The sequence below is a fragment of the Polyodon spathula genome, chromosome 10 (genome assembly GCF_017654505.1).
Source record: "Polyodon spathula isolate WHYD16114869_AA chromosome 10, ASM1765450v1, whole genome shotgun sequence".
NCBI lineage: Eukaryota > Metazoa > Chordata > Actinopteri > Acipenseriformes > Polyodontidae > Polyodon > Polyodon spathula.
In genome coordinates this window covers 42,374,582-42,389,895 of record NC_054543.1, presented here as the reverse complement: position 1 = coordinate 42,389,895, position 15,314 = coordinate 42,374,582, and the positions used below count along the sequence as shown (strand labels likewise).

General features: G+C 37.0%; 1 protein-coding gene across 1 annotated transcript; it reads left to right on the top strand.

Moving 5' to 3' along the window:
* The first annotated feature begins 418 nt into the window (after window positions 1-418).
* mmadhcb (metabolism of cobalamin associated Db) lies at window positions 419-5,998 on the top strand. The gene is made up of 8 exons (XM_041262156.1): window positions 419-487; window positions 1,566-1,603; window positions 1,778-1,922; window positions 2,286-2,500; window positions 3,060-3,168; window positions 3,438-3,568; window positions 4,536-4,622; window positions 4,898-5,998. Exons 2-8 carry the CDS (start codon window positions 1,595-1,597, stop codon window positions 5,090-5,092), a joined length of 891 nt encoding a protein of 296 aa, XP_041118090.1. The 5' UTR covers window positions 419-487; window positions 1,566-1,594; the 3' UTR covers window positions 5,093-5,998.
* The last annotated feature ends 9,316 nt before the right edge of the window (window positions 5,999-15,314 follow it).

The following is a 15,314-nucleotide window of genomic DNA, read 5'->3' as shown; positions in this document are numbered from 1 at the left end:
CAAACAACAGATTTGAAATCAGAGCTTGTAAATTAAGGTGCCATTCTAAATTATTGTTTAAAAAAAAAAAAAAAAAAGGAAGGAAGGATTTTCACGTGTTGCGTTTTGCTGCCCCCTAGTGGTACAATAACGATATTGATGTTCTCGTTTTGACTCCTTCAGTTTGGTTGAAATGCGAATGTAGGTTTTGAATTACGGTATAAATAATAATAATAATAATAATAATAATAATAATAATAATAATACATTGTTATGTCCAGGAATATGGAGTATTAACTTCACTGACCAGTTATACTATTTTGCTAATGTAAAAACACTCACAAACGATAAAACATCTAAAACAAAATAAGAAAAGAAGAGGTTCCGCTGTGTGACCCAAATGGCACTCCGTAGACGTGGTGAGGCGTGTTTGGTAACGTACACGTAACGTGGTGACGCGACAAGGGTGAATGAATTGGTAAATGTGAGGTCAAAACAAACAATACAGGTAAGGAATAAAACAACACAAAAACAGAACGCGTTACAATTTGTGCTAGAACAAGCAAGTGTTTTGACTAGTTGTCGTTATTATTAGTGCTGTATATGTATAGAAATTATTTTGAAAAATAACGTTACATCACCTGTTTACTTTCGTTAACTGGTTAGATAGTAACATTCCGTGTTCTGTTCTCATATCTCCATTTTCTCTTTGCTGTTTTGTCGACTCCCCAAGCTGTTTATTTTTTCTCAGTTTCTGTAATCTGGAGTTATTATAGGCAGTGACTTGGTGTAAACTCAAATATATTCTATAAGGCTTTGTTTTTGTCTGACAAGCCTCTATATAATGTTTTGTTAAAAAAAAAAAAAAAACCTAAACGGTTTTGTTTTTGAACAGGTTAACACTACAAAGTAGTACTATTTTATATTTAATGGGGCCAGATCCCAAGTTATATTCTGGTTTTAGTAGCCATAAACGTGCAGTACAAGTTTTGTTCTTACGGTAGCCTTTTTGTCCTGTTATATATATATATATATATATATATATATATATATATATATATATATATATATATAATGAACGAACGAACATAATTTAGATATTTTATTTAACATCATGTAATAAAATAAACTACACAACTATATTATAAAAGCCTGTTGCAAAATATTGTCATCCCATCTACCCTGAATATACTGTCACTGACAAGAGAACTGCTGTCCTGAATGGGGGGCGGGCGGAAGGAACAATACATGAACAGGAGAATGCACATTTGAGCTTTGCTCCACGTGAAAATAAACACAATTAGGATTGATGCAGACATGTTAATGTTGAAGGCAGTTTAAAGGTCCCTGGTTCGGTTCCCAGCAGGTTGTTAATTGGTGTTCTTTGATAAATGTATGGTAATAGAAAGGTAACTGTCTCTCACAAAAGTAGCTCTCCAATGGGTTGCCTGTTTGTGATAAGCTTGGTGCTGGCCTGACTTGTGAATGTGTCCTGTGGCCTGGCATCAGTTGTACAGTTAGTATGACATTCATTTAACAGCTTCACTTATAATAATCAAAGGTCTTTTCTCTTGATCTTGTTGTAGGTGGAAGTACATAAGAAAAGCCTATCAGGATGGCCAGTGTGAGTATAATGTATAAGCTACGATACTCCATATTCCAAAAACAAAACAAAAGTATGTTTATTTCACTGGCAACAAATAGTGTCTTTATTCTGATAACAGAAGAATGATTGATGTGTTATACTGTACCATGTTTTGTTTGTTGCTGTTGGTAATTGTATGTGTTTTGATTTCAGTTGCTCTGTAATAGAGCCAGGCTGGTGACTTACCTTCCAGGGCTTCATGTACTGGTTGGGAGGATAGCCGGAGCCAGAACCTTTTCTGCTGCAGGATCGTCTGGTTCTGATGAACCTTATATTGCTGCTTCACCATTTGACATGGGTAAGAGGGACACTACAAACATTTCTGATGTTCTGTATTTCTGGATGGCCAAACTAGCAGTTTAATATGCTTATTAGGATGGTATCTGTTCAGGTGTCCTGTGTATGTCAGATTGAACAGACTGATGCTGAGAAATACCCAACACAGTCTTTCCATGAATAAGATTACCAGTTTAACTGTAATCTACTGAGAACCTTTGACTAATTCATCTCTTTACACTTCATCGGCAAATAGTACAGTAAGCATAGGTGTATGAAAGTCTTTCCTGTTCTTGCTTTAGACATGCATATTGCATACTATGGGAGTTCCCTTTGTCACATGGTGCTGGGAGGTTGCGCTAAAATGTTTATTTCCTTGTGCTAGGTCAAAGAACAGTGTGGCCTGATGAGAAAATGGGCCCGTTTGGACCTCAAGACAAGCGTTTTCAGCTGCCTGGAAACGTAGGGTTTGACAGTCACCTAGAGGGTACTGCTGATCAGAAAAAAAGAGTGCACAAGACTGTACCGGATGTTCTAGCTGAGCCCTCAAACAGCGAGAGACACGAGTTTATATTGGCACAGTTTGTCAATGGGTTTCAGGTGAAATGAAGATTAAATTAGTTTCTGAGCACAGAATGTTAAATGTGACATCAGCAGAAACCTTTACCACTAGAATGTTGTATCTTTTGGCACATGCTGACAGTTCTGCAGGAACCCTCAGTTCACCAACGCACTTCACATCCTCATTACTTTATTGAGTAGTCTGCAAAGAGGCTGTGCCAAGCTGATGTGCCTAACCAACCCAGTTTTTGAACTTGTCCTCTGTTTATCCAGAACCTTTCTATAAAAGATATTTAGCACTTTTAGTTACAGTAGTGAAAACTTTGGGACATCTTTACCCATTCGTTTGTTAAAGTAAATAACATGTTATCTGAAGTCTACAGACTGTTAGCACCTATTATGAGTAAGTCAGCCATGTTGGTCTAGGTCACATGAGCATGATTCAGTACAGTTTTGATAAGCAAAATTGTACATGTTTTAAATCTAAAAGGAAAGACTCGTATTAAGTATGTGTAGATTGATGCAGTTATGGAACAATGGAAACTCACAAAGGTTTGTAAGATCTGATGGTCATTTTATGTTACCTTGCATTGCTCAGGAAAATGATGCTGCTCCCAGACCCCAGCAGGTCAACAAGGCAGAAAAATATTTTGAAAATGCACATGTGGAATGTGCAATACAAACTTGCCCAGAGCTGCTAAAAAAAGGTAAATGACACTCATTTCAACTCATACTATAGTATAAATCACTGACAAAAGGAAATGTTTATTTTAAGGTCATGTGCATGTAACTACATTGCTGAAAATAAAGCAGGAATGAAAAAAAGTGTTCATCTTTGTTAAACCTTTTCATGAAGGCCACTAGAGGGCAGGGTATACCATAACAAATGGTAAACCTTGCGTTTCCTTGGGCTTATCTTGTGTCCAGTATTTGTCTCCTCACCTTAATTATCGTTACATTTTGGTTTGTCATTTAGACTTTGCATCAATGTTTCCAGAGGCCCCTTCCAACAGTATGACTGTTGTAACAGTAACTCAGAAAACCAAAGCAGACATGACCTCCTGGTGTGAAGAAGTGGATGAGGAACGAGAACAGCTACTAGATAAAGTTAGAGCTTATTCTTTTGTGCTTGAAATGAGCTGCCTTCTCATGTTTCATTGTATATTTACACTACCTTTCCACTTTACCCTGTTTTTTTTTTTTTCGGTATCCCGTTTTTTTCGGTATCACTTTTCATCACCAACAATTCGTCACAAACATCTCATCACAGACTTTTCATCACCAACAATTAATCACCAGCGACAATTCATCACAGACAATAACTCACCGATTAAGGCCACAATATATCATAAAAGCTGTGCTAAAAACAAATAGAGCTGTAATAAATCATACATAACAGATACAGTACATATTCACTTACAAATTACATAAATAAAACCCATAATGTACTAACTTTTACTAGTTTGTGACCATCCAACTAACAAACAAACAAGCAAAAAATCAAAACAAAAATAACAAGTTTGCTTTTCAAACCTTTAGTTTAACACTAGAAGTGCCGAAATGATAATGTACCCTCCGTGATGAATTGTCGCAGGTGATGAATTGTACCTGGTAATGAACTGCTGATGAAGTGTTTGTGATGAATTGTTGGTGATAAATTGTCATAGACCCGTTTTTTTCATGCCCCTCATTACCCACCTATAATATGAGCTGATCACCTGTCATAATGCTTTTCTGGTGAGTTTGTAAGGGATTTTGGCAAACTTTTATAAATTTGAAGTACAAAATATGCCAATTGAAAAGGTTTTCTAAAGGTTAACCTAGCACGATAGTTAGTAAAAGACTAATACAATTAACTTGTGCTATCGGTATCCTTAGTCCTACTCTTAAATGTTCTTCAAAATAAACAATGGCATTTTCTTTTACATGTAAGTACAGTAGAACTTCATTTATCCTCGCCTCGTTCATTCGTGACACCTGTACAAACAATTGTTCTTTGAAAATTCAGTGTTTTGTGTCCTTACGAAATTATTTAATTTGCATTGCTGAAAAGGAACTTTTTTTTTTTTTTTAGTTTGTCAATGGTGCCAAGGAGATTTGTTACGCCCTGCGGACAGAGGGATACTGGGCTGATTTCATAGACCCTTCATCTGGCCTAGCGGTAGGCATTTACCATAACTAATTACCCATGCATGAAAAACTGTGAATCCCCCTCAAATTTTAAAACAGTTTATGTGTTTGAGAAATCCTATCCAGATGGCTCCAGAATCAGATTTTTTTTTATGGTACGAGCAGTTAAAAGAACCATAATTATGGTACGAATTTACATTTTAAATATCCACTGTATGAACAGTTCTCTGTATGTTAAGTCATCGACAAATAACTGAACAAAAAATATATATATATATATGTATGTTTTTTTTTTTTTTTTTACAGTTCTTTGGATCATACACAAACAACACACTCTTTGAAACGGATGAACGTTACCGTCATTTGGGCTTCCACATTGAGGACCTGGGCTGTTGCAAAGTCATTCAGCACTCACTTTGGGGAACACATGTGTTTGTGGGGAGTCTGTTCACAAACGCACCTACAGATAGCCTTGTCATGAAGAAACTACAAGGAAACTAACTGCTTTGTGATGGATACGGGGCATATCCCTTTGTGCATCCTCAGTAATTGATATTCTTGACAAGCAAGCGATAAGCACTTTTTTTCTCCTCCTCTTAGATTTTCAAACACCTGTTCAATCCATAATGTAGGAGAATGTTTCTTAGGGTTTGACTTGAGCTTTAAAAAAAAACTCAAGTAATATTTATTTTTGCTTACAGAAATATGGACAAAAGGTATTTATATGTACGTTTGAAATGAATGCATTCATTGTTGTATTAAAGAGCACAGGTATCCCAAGAGTCTCATACACACAAATCAAATGTTTGAGATTTAAATAGTCTAACCATTTGTGTACATAAAGAAACCCACTACTAATCGGTGGAGGATTTAATATATTATACAAATCAACCGTATTAATACAAAGGAGCAACTGACTGGAGTCTTGGTTTCAGTATAAAAAAAATAGACATGTGCACTGAACACTCATGGAAGCTTTAACTGGCTGACAAATACATTTCTCAATCTAGTAAAATCGGAACAATTTGAATTTTTTTTCTCATTAATTTAGTGAAATTGCTGTTGATTCAACTGTACTAGAAGTGTGCACAGATAGGATCACAATTTCTAAAGCCAATATTTGGTGTTGCCTTTTACAATCTGGGTAAGACCATATTGTCTCTGTAATGGAAATGTGATATGAGATTCAGCTTAAAGCTTCAATGAGTAAAAAAAAGAATAATTTCATGGGGGTTTTATAAATGTGAGATAGAAAAATCTTTAATTTAGGGTCATAAGCTGTATTAAATTAATATACAATATGGTTGAATGAGAATGGATTAACTTGAAACTAGTTTAATGCAATTTTTAAGGCTGCTTTTTATCTGGAGATCTTTGAACAACAAACAATAAACCTCTTGTCCCAAATACTTTGTGTAGTTATTAAGAGTTGGCAGTGGAAATACTGGCTCCCCCGGACGTGAAACCAGCAGTGGCAATGCTGGCAGCAGAAATGCTGACCAAGGTGCAGCGTTCTACAGCCCTGGCAACGCTGGCAGTGGAAATACTGACAGCAGCATGTGACACCAGCAGTGGCAGCGGCCACAGCACCGACACCCCTGGGCAGTGCGGGCTTGGCATCCCTAAGCGGTGCAGGACAGAGCATTAGCGGTTCCTTGGGAGGTGACGGCAGAGGCTGACCCTCGGGTGGCGATGGCAGGTGCTGGCCTTTGAGAGGTGATGGATGCGGGTGGAGGTGGTGGGGCTTCTCCCAGTGGCGCTGGAGATAACAGCAACACTGACCTCAGTGTGGGGCACTCTGGCAGCTGTTCTTTCTCCCCCTTGCCTTGGAGGGCCGGAAAGTGTCCACACCTCGCAGGTGGGACACCAACTCGAGATCTTAATTACACAGAGGTAGGGTTCCCAGTTGCCCGCTTGCCATGCAGTTGGCAGGGATGCAGGATATTCCGGCGGTGGCAACAGTGGCGCTGAAGGCTCGGGTTCCCCCCTCATGAGCACTGGACACCTGAGCTCCCCCCTCTTGGGCACTGGATGCTCGGGCTCCCCCGTAGTGGGTTCTGGAGCTCACACTGGCTTTTTTGCCTTCTCCCGAGGATAGTCACTCCTCCCCTTTCTCTTTAGTGCAGGTGACTGAAGGGGGGCATAAACAAGGCAGCATATGGTGTGGTGCCCAGGCTCAGTGCAGGCGAGGCACCATGGAAGCACTTACTCTGGAACAGAGACCACCTCCACCAGTTCCCAGGAGAATTCAACGGGCTGCGGGCACTGCTGCCGTACATGGCTGCGCCGTGTACACAACTCACACTAATCCTGGACTTTCACTGGTGGTGGTTCTCTTTCCCTCAGTACTCACAATAGTACCACTTCACCAGTCCTTTTCCCCCTATCATTTAAAAAAAGATTTTAAAAAAAAGCCTAAAAAAAATTCACCAGTAGCAATTCTCCTGGCCTGGATATGTGGTGGCGCTGTTGATCCCACAATAACACCACACGTGGACAGGATGGTCTAGTGCTGATGTCACAGACCATGAAGTAAACTTGCACAGCAAGGTACTACGGGGCGAGTTGCAAATGTGCTCGTATTTATTTATTAAATACACATTTAAACAAAAGAGTTTTACAAACAAAAACGGCACAGTGGCCAAATAAACAGGTACCGTGCTGGTTGAAATCCAGCACGAGTAGCAATTGTATTTATATTTTCAGTTCTTTGCTTACGTTCCTCCTCTGAACAACCCACCATGATATTGACTAATCCAGTTGCTTTTAAATAGTTTCTTCCTGCGTGACCAGGTGGCGAGTGTGCCAAAGCTTGTCATGTGGGAATGCTTGTATCACAGAAGCTGGAGACCACATATGCTCTCCTTGTGCCCATGAACAATGTGTCTCTTTTTGAGTAAATATGAACCTACAGTCTAAGGTGTAGCTTGAAGCACTTGAAACCTTCTGCCAATTTTGAAAGAGAAGCCACCAGGGATTGTGGTTTCAGAATCTAGCTGGTATTCACAGGGGAAGGCTTTTTCTTATTTTTTAATTATAGACAAGCATTAGCATTTTATTAGAGATAGAAGGATATATATATATAAAGTAATACCATCCTGTGTTTAACCCTTTGTATTTTATACTGCTTGGTTCACTGTTCGACATAACAAACTGCCATAAAGAAAATCTGTGGCTAATTATCCTCCTATCAGGAGCTCCTTTGCAACAGATGGATTATCGCAATAGGAAATTAGATCAATACTGGAAAAAAGGATTTACAGGAAATTAGTTTTCTATGTCGTATAAAATGTTGAGTTACAGTATTATTTGATACAAACCAAAAGTACCTTATGTGTGGACATCACATTTAATCCTTTGTTAAAGGTGTACAATGGCAACTCTGATTGACTAGAGGGTCACATCGATTTTACCCACAGCAGCTGCCTCATCAGTCTCAGGGGTACCATTAGCTGGAAATTTCCATTTTATGAAACCATTTGAAATGTACACAAGGATGTCAGATAAAGTCCAAGGCAAAGTTCTATATAATTAATAATTGTGTGATCTTGCCAGTAAGGACCGTTAGATGGTTTAAGCCCTCAGACTTTTATAGTCATGCACCATAATTTGAAAACCAATACATTTTTTTTGTAGTATCAGTAACACATTGGTGTTCTTAACCTGAAAAATAAAGTGCATGTACGAACAGCAGGTTAGTATAAGGGCTTAACTAAGCCATTACAGCAGCGACTATTAAATTAATGCAAATGCATTCACATTTGTACTTTGTCCAAGATTTGGAAGATGTTAACTGAATTGTAAAGCCAGTGCCCTGATCTTGATGTTGACAGTTTGAGATATGAGCACTGAGGTCACTGAATAGAAAATTGTATCACCCCCAAGGAGATTAGGAAACATACTGAGAAGGCAATGTGTGTTTACTCATAAATCAATTGCACAGGAGTGCACAGCCAGGCATTTGATGGGTTTATGGTGATACATAAAAAAAAAACAACCTTGAATTAAAAAAAATTGTGAAAAAAAATGCATTACCATTTCACAATTAATTATGTGATTCATTTTCACAATTTAAGAATTTGATCCTACAAGCAAACTTAAAATTTTCACCTGCGGGTCACCAAAACAATTCCATTCGAGTGAAAAGTGATCTGAAATTATCCACATATGAAGGTCTTGCAAAACAAGTTTGAGCAGTGTAAGTTCAGCTTGAATTGGCAGATGATCATTTCACAAAGCCATGTTTTCTTTCAGGGATACCTTCTTATCTAGCATTAATAAAACAGGGTTGAGACCCAGGTAGTGTTGTCAAGTTGAAGTCTGCAGGTGTCTTTTCCACACCTTTTCCAAACCATGACCATTGGGGAGTCAGTAAGTGACAGGAATTTGTTTACAAACCTAACAAGTGAATGGCAAGCAACAACCTTGGCATGGGTGGGTGAACCTTGATCTGTCCATTTTTAGCATAGCGACAAGAAACAAGGAGGGTTAATGCATTTAGTGGCAATGAAATGGGTTCAGGGTAGAGCTGGAAAGTTCAGTAAATTGTAAATGGGATTATAAAATTTCATCATTGGCATTATCAACACAATCACAAAGAGAATGAAAATTATAAGTTATGTCACTTAGTTGATTTCTCTAGAATGCCACACCTGTTAAATGAAATGTAAATATTGCTTAGCTGACATACAAAGACAAAGACAAACAGAATATTTTTCAACTGTCTCCATTTTGTTTATCTTTCAAATTAGTAATATGAAAATGAATTCTTAAAAATATTTACTAACTCGTGATTCTTGCAGCCCAAAACCTTTAAACATTCTATAGGCTATGCATTTATGCAACTGCCTCTGAGATTAATTTACATATTTATATTACTTTGAATGGCTTGCCCGTTATCAAAGTAACATTGTATTGATAATAATTTGCAAAAACTGGAAATGCATTGAAAGTTAAAAACATAATGTACTATGGATAATTCTTATAAACGTTTGTTGTGGTATACTATGGTAAAACTATAGCACCGTGCACAAATGTGGTAAAAGCACTGCAAAAGCCATGGTTAGCCATGTTGGAGCACTATACAAAATGTGTGGGGAGTCCAAACTTATTGTGTTAATTTACCATTATTTGAGTTTTTATAAGGGAAAAATATGGACACTACAATTGGATCGCTGCAATTTAATATTGAATATGAACTGTACTACTGTAATTGGCTTATTCAGTTTTTTCATTCGTATTTGAAGATGAGCCATCTTAGTTTCTGATAGTACAACTCATTGATAAGAGAGTTTTTCTATTCATCTGCGTGCCTGAGAAATTACCATCATTTGACCTCTTGGATCACATTTTTCATTTTGACCTAGGTCATTCTTCACCGGCTTTGACTGACACGATTGTAAATTAGTTCTAATAATGAGGATTAAGTACTCGACTCTCCATTTGCTTCTAAACATTCTACCCTATTATACTGTAGCCTATATAGAGTAATTGCTTATTTTTAAAATTATATAGTTCAACCCTCAGATGATATAGTTAGAAATGTAAAAATGAAAGTGTGACCGATGGTCATGTCAGTAAAACAGGAGTCACACACAAACAATTGCTGTTTTAGTGTCTGGTGGTACACTTTAGAAATAAAAGTAACCTTATATCAGGTGTAAGCAGTGCTTGATGCACTGTTAGCCAAGGATACCAGGTACTGTTCTCTTGATCACCCAGCTTGTGCTTTTTATACATGTGGTCGGGTTAGACAATTTATTATCCAATCTAATCTGAGAACATTCCACACATGTTTTTTCATTCCTCTCCAAATGGGTCAGGTCTTCCAGTGAGACAGACGTGTATGGTTGGCCTGCCCAGCTGGAAGGGAATTAACAGCAATGCATACTGCAGGGGTGGGTTTTTAGTCCCATCCCTGCCAAAACACAATATGTACAATTTCATATGGGGGAAGTGCACTTATTTTGCCCAAGGAAGCAATGGACAGGCTTGGTAGAGGCTTCCTCACGGTCTGTACCATAACAACATATGCCAGGGTCCACTCACCCTGCCATAGAAAGGTTTATGCATGATATAAATAGATAAGAAAGAATTCTGAGGGATCAATAACACTATACTGTGTATGGCACACACAGACTCTAACTCTAGTGGTACTATACGTCTTTAAAATAAATGTGATGACACAGCACCTTCCCATGCCCAATATCTCTATATTTAAAGTACTGTAGTGCTTTTACAAGTACTTCATTTGTGCACTAACTGTAGCAAACTAAACTGTACTGGTTATACTGTGCAAGATTCACAAAGGAGCACATTGCAGGGATGAATGAAAAAGTAAAAGCATTAAAGAATGTACTGAAATACATTGTTCAAGTCACAAAAAAATGAATGATGTGATGAATTTATTTAGTGTCTGACATCTCTGATATGATTTTAACATTTAGCAGTATTAAACTAAACAGCAGTGTTCACACGTTGGCATCTGACAGCCCTAATGCGACTTAAAATAAAAATAAAAATTAAAAAGTTAAAGCGTTGTCATGCTAATGAGAGGATAGAAAGTGTATTTAAGGTCTAGGTTATTAAATAGTTTGGATTTACTTGGCTGGCAGAGAACTGTCACTTCAGTACGGTTTATGATTATGTATTGCCTTTGTCTTGTATGACAAACGTCATCAACTGTTTACGCAAGATTGGTAAAGTGCCACGCCTTGATGTAACCAGCGGTAAAGGAATCAATTTTAATTTAATAAGATTTGAACAAAAGAAAAAATGGAATGTGCTTCTCCTTTAGCAAAAGCTGTCTGGCTGCTCTAAAGATTTGGAAATTCTAGGCATTGTTTCCAAATATGTTGAATAGGGAAGCAAAAAAGTTCTTAAAACCCTGGGAGATTTTGGCCTTGAGACTTTGGTGGGTTAAGATTTGAGGTTGTGGGAAAAGGCCGTTTATCCTTGTGGTTTAACTTTTAAATGAAATGGAACACCTTCAGCAAGCTAGCATATCGGGTTGCTGGCATTTTTCAGAACCTATAAACTGTCAATTTGTGTTGTTTGCCCTTGTTCTACTCCAGAGAAGCCTTGGGCTTGCGGTTTAATATGGATTAGCAAATATCTGATTATGTTACTTCTCTGTTTCTAATGTTTGAAGGAGGGTTTATACAGGGTCTCTTTTTCATAAATCTTGGTGTATTTCCTCATCCGTGAATGCTACAAAAATCTACCAATTGAAAGACTGCATGTTTGACATGTTCAAAGACGTGGCCTTCAAAAAAGTCTTTCAGCTTTGTTCTTGAGGGATCAGACAGGTGGACTATTCCCAGCTGTTTGTAAACAGATACACATAAAAGAGGAGTTTTTAGTGCTAATAAACCTACAAGTGGACTCAGGACTCATCTCCATCTTTAAACAGTTTGACAAAATCTCAGGAGCAAAAATCTGCCTTTCATTAAAATCTTGATCCAGCACAATCTTCACGGCAGAAAGGGGTTTGATTAGAGATCCAGCGATACTTCATTTCCATTTAGTAAATACCTTTTTCTGTTGGCTTTTCTTAATCATTTAGGTTCAAGCTCTGTGAAAGGCTATCATTCTAGAATTTCACTTTACGTTGTTCCTGTTTTTTGCATTTTTAATGCAAGCCCAGCTGCACTTAGTTGTCTCCTTCTCTTACCAGCCAGTAAACCCAGAAAGGATTTAGTTTTTTCAGCTAAGTGTTGTGCTTGTTGTGACCATTTCATTGCCTGTTGTAATCAATACAAGTTGCTGGGGGTCAAGAATGTTGCTGTACATTGAAACAGCGTTGCATTAAATACCATGCTTCATTCTTTCTTGAAGAATTTTTATGTTCTGACTAACAACTTTATTGAAAGGATTGATGTTTCATGTGTTTTATTATGTTTTATTAGTTAGATTCATGTGTGGTTCCCGTGGCGAGATTACATTCCAAACAGTTACAATGAAATATACATGCATGTACATACATGTCTTTTTTGTATCTCTTGCTTTTTTTCTCTTGGTCTTTTTCATACCTCTCAAGAACCTAATGAATGACTGAAATATGTCATTATTATTATTATTACAATTGTTATAATTATTTTCATTATTATAATTATTATTATAGCAGCGGAAATTCTTATTACGCATGTGTTACTTAAGCAGTCACAAGGTCCAGAGCATTTCCTGGGGATTAATGACCACCTGGGAGAATCGAGGGCTTGTAACCCCAGACAATTTTTAATTACCTTACAAAGGCCTGGGGCTGAAGTAATCATTCTGCTATAATAAGCCTTCCTAACTTAAAAAAAATGGATTTAAATCTCTTATACCTGTGTTCCATGATTGTTTCATGAGATAACACTTTGACTTTTTTGTTCTGTACCAGACATTTCTAGAGAATGAAAGGTCTGTGCAGTGAACCAGACATCAAGAATATTTATTCACACAGATATGACATGAGTTTGGTATGCTTAGCCTTGGCTCCAGGAGCAATTTAGGTTTAATAGGATTGTTACAACACCTCATGGGCATCAGACAACCCAGGACTTTGCATTGCATTACTTTTGTTTGGGAAATGTGTATCTTTAATTGTGCAGTGCTGCACCACTTGGTTCAAGTGTAGGGAAAGTAGATAAGAGTTCATGAGAAGAGTGGAGGGGGAGGGGCAGGGAGACTTCCCTAAAATCGAATTGATTTGAGATTCCATATTGGAAAAAAAGGAACCCTTTCATCTTGTGCTACATGACGTGGCCACTTTATTAGGATGATTGTTATTATTATTATTTTTTTTTTTTTAAGTGTATAAATTGTCTTTTTTCTGTACTTTACTGTTTGAAATGATTTAAAGAAGGAAATCTATAGTTTTTTTTAATATTACTGGCTATTAAATAATATGTTTTTCAATCAGTAAACTAAAAAAAAGATTACTTTTCCAGATTTTCTCAAAAGTTATTTTTGAAAGAATAAAGGTCAAGTTCATTGTTATAAAAAAAAAAAAAACCCTGAATAAGAAACGTATTCTTCAAGTCAAAAAACTTCCTCTGCATTTTCTTACTACTGGGAAACTGGGCAAGTTGCAATTAAGGTAGCTGATGGTGATGAGTGTCTAATGAAACTGGAAATATTTTTTTTGCCAAGAATAACAAAAATGTCCAAAATGTGAACTCATAAAATAAAAAGACAGCAGATTCCAGTCTTACATCTACTGTAACCTGAGTGTTAGCAAAAGATAACTTTAAAACTATGAATTTTATTTACTATGAATGGCTATAAATTCATTAAACCATGTACTCTAGTGCCATTCTAAAAAGAAACGAAAATTATTTTTGCAAACTGTTACACAACTGAGTTCGTTAACTAGAACAGGGTTTGTACAAGCATCTCAAGAAAAGCTGTGTCCTATTGCTGAGAGGTTGTTTTACAGGTTTTTTTTGTTATTTCCCTCAAGCAAAAAGTGAGTGATGTGTGGACGATGTGGTTCACAGCAACATGGCTGTGGAAAGTCACTTGTTGACCCAGCTTATGTTGACACCCTTTTATTATCCATTTACAAGGCATGTCAGCCAGAATAATGATAATTGTAGAATTATTCTATAATGTATAGAATACTCTCATAGCTTGCTAACATTAGTGTTAAAATCCCTTAACCCATTTCATAAAAAAATAGAAATACCAACTTTGTCATTTATACAATATATGATACAAATTTTCAGATTTTTAACTGTTAGCTCAATGTGTTTTGGCTCAAAACCTCCTGACTTGAATGGATATCAGCAATAGTGTGTTTTTTTTGTTTGTTTTGTTTTTCAAATCAACTTTTAAAACTTCAGATCATAAATTTTCTTCATCAACAAAAGAGAAAAACTTTCCCAGGCAACGACCAAAAGAGCTGTCTCTGTAAAGCCAGTCTACTACCAACAAAGAATCATTATGAAAGTATAATTGAAGCAAAAGCATGATTAACAAGGGTCTACTTGGGAAATAACGTTTGGGCTTATTTGGAAACTTGATACAATTATGTCCTTATCTATCTAGTCATGTGTACCATCATCAGTATGAAAGAGCATAACCTATTGACCCATCCAAATGGTCAACTCTTTCAAACTAGTCTTATTTGTCTTTAATTTGCCTTAAAATGCATTGCTGTCTCATAGCATCTTTGAGTTTATCAATTTAGAAGCAAAGCAAGTCATTAACTTTATCTTTATATTTATCAACATGTGATTTTTAGCAGAACATCCTGTGCATACTTTATCAATAAACCAATAACAAAAAAAAAATCACCAACCACCACATTCCAAACTGGCTAATACACTTTGCTATATAAGCTTGATTTGAAAATTCATGCATGTGTATATGAATGTTAGTAACGTCAATTAATGTCAGTGGTGTCTCTTGCAGTTGTTGCCATGCAACAGATTGACACCCAACCCCTTTAATGAAACCTATCACCCAAACCAAACCTTGTCCATCATCTGCTCCACCAGTGCAGACAGCTTACCAGACATAATATCAGTGACTCCTGCAGTAAAATCAGAGTCTCATCCACATACCATCCTTAAAAATAACGGAAAGGTTAATGGTAAATGCCCAGGATGAGAGGCATTCATGTCTGCCATCTTGATTTTAGGCCTGCCACCCATCACTGGTAATGAAAGTATCTTTCAGAAATAGGAATAGAAGGAGATCTTATAATTTCAGACTGTTTGAGGTGGATGACCCCGGA

Excerpts from the sequence above, each read along its gene's own strand:
- mmadhcb (XM_041262156.1), top strand. Across the intron at positions 3,569-4,535 it reads GAGAACAGCTACTAGATAAA|TTTGTCAATGGTGCCAAGGA; the intron begins GTTAGAGCTTAT and ends TTTTTTTTTTAG. Across the intron at positions 4,623-4,897 it reads ACCCTTCATCTGGCCTAGCG|TTCTTTGGATCATACACAAA; the intron begins GTAGGCATTTAC and ends TTTTTTTTACAG.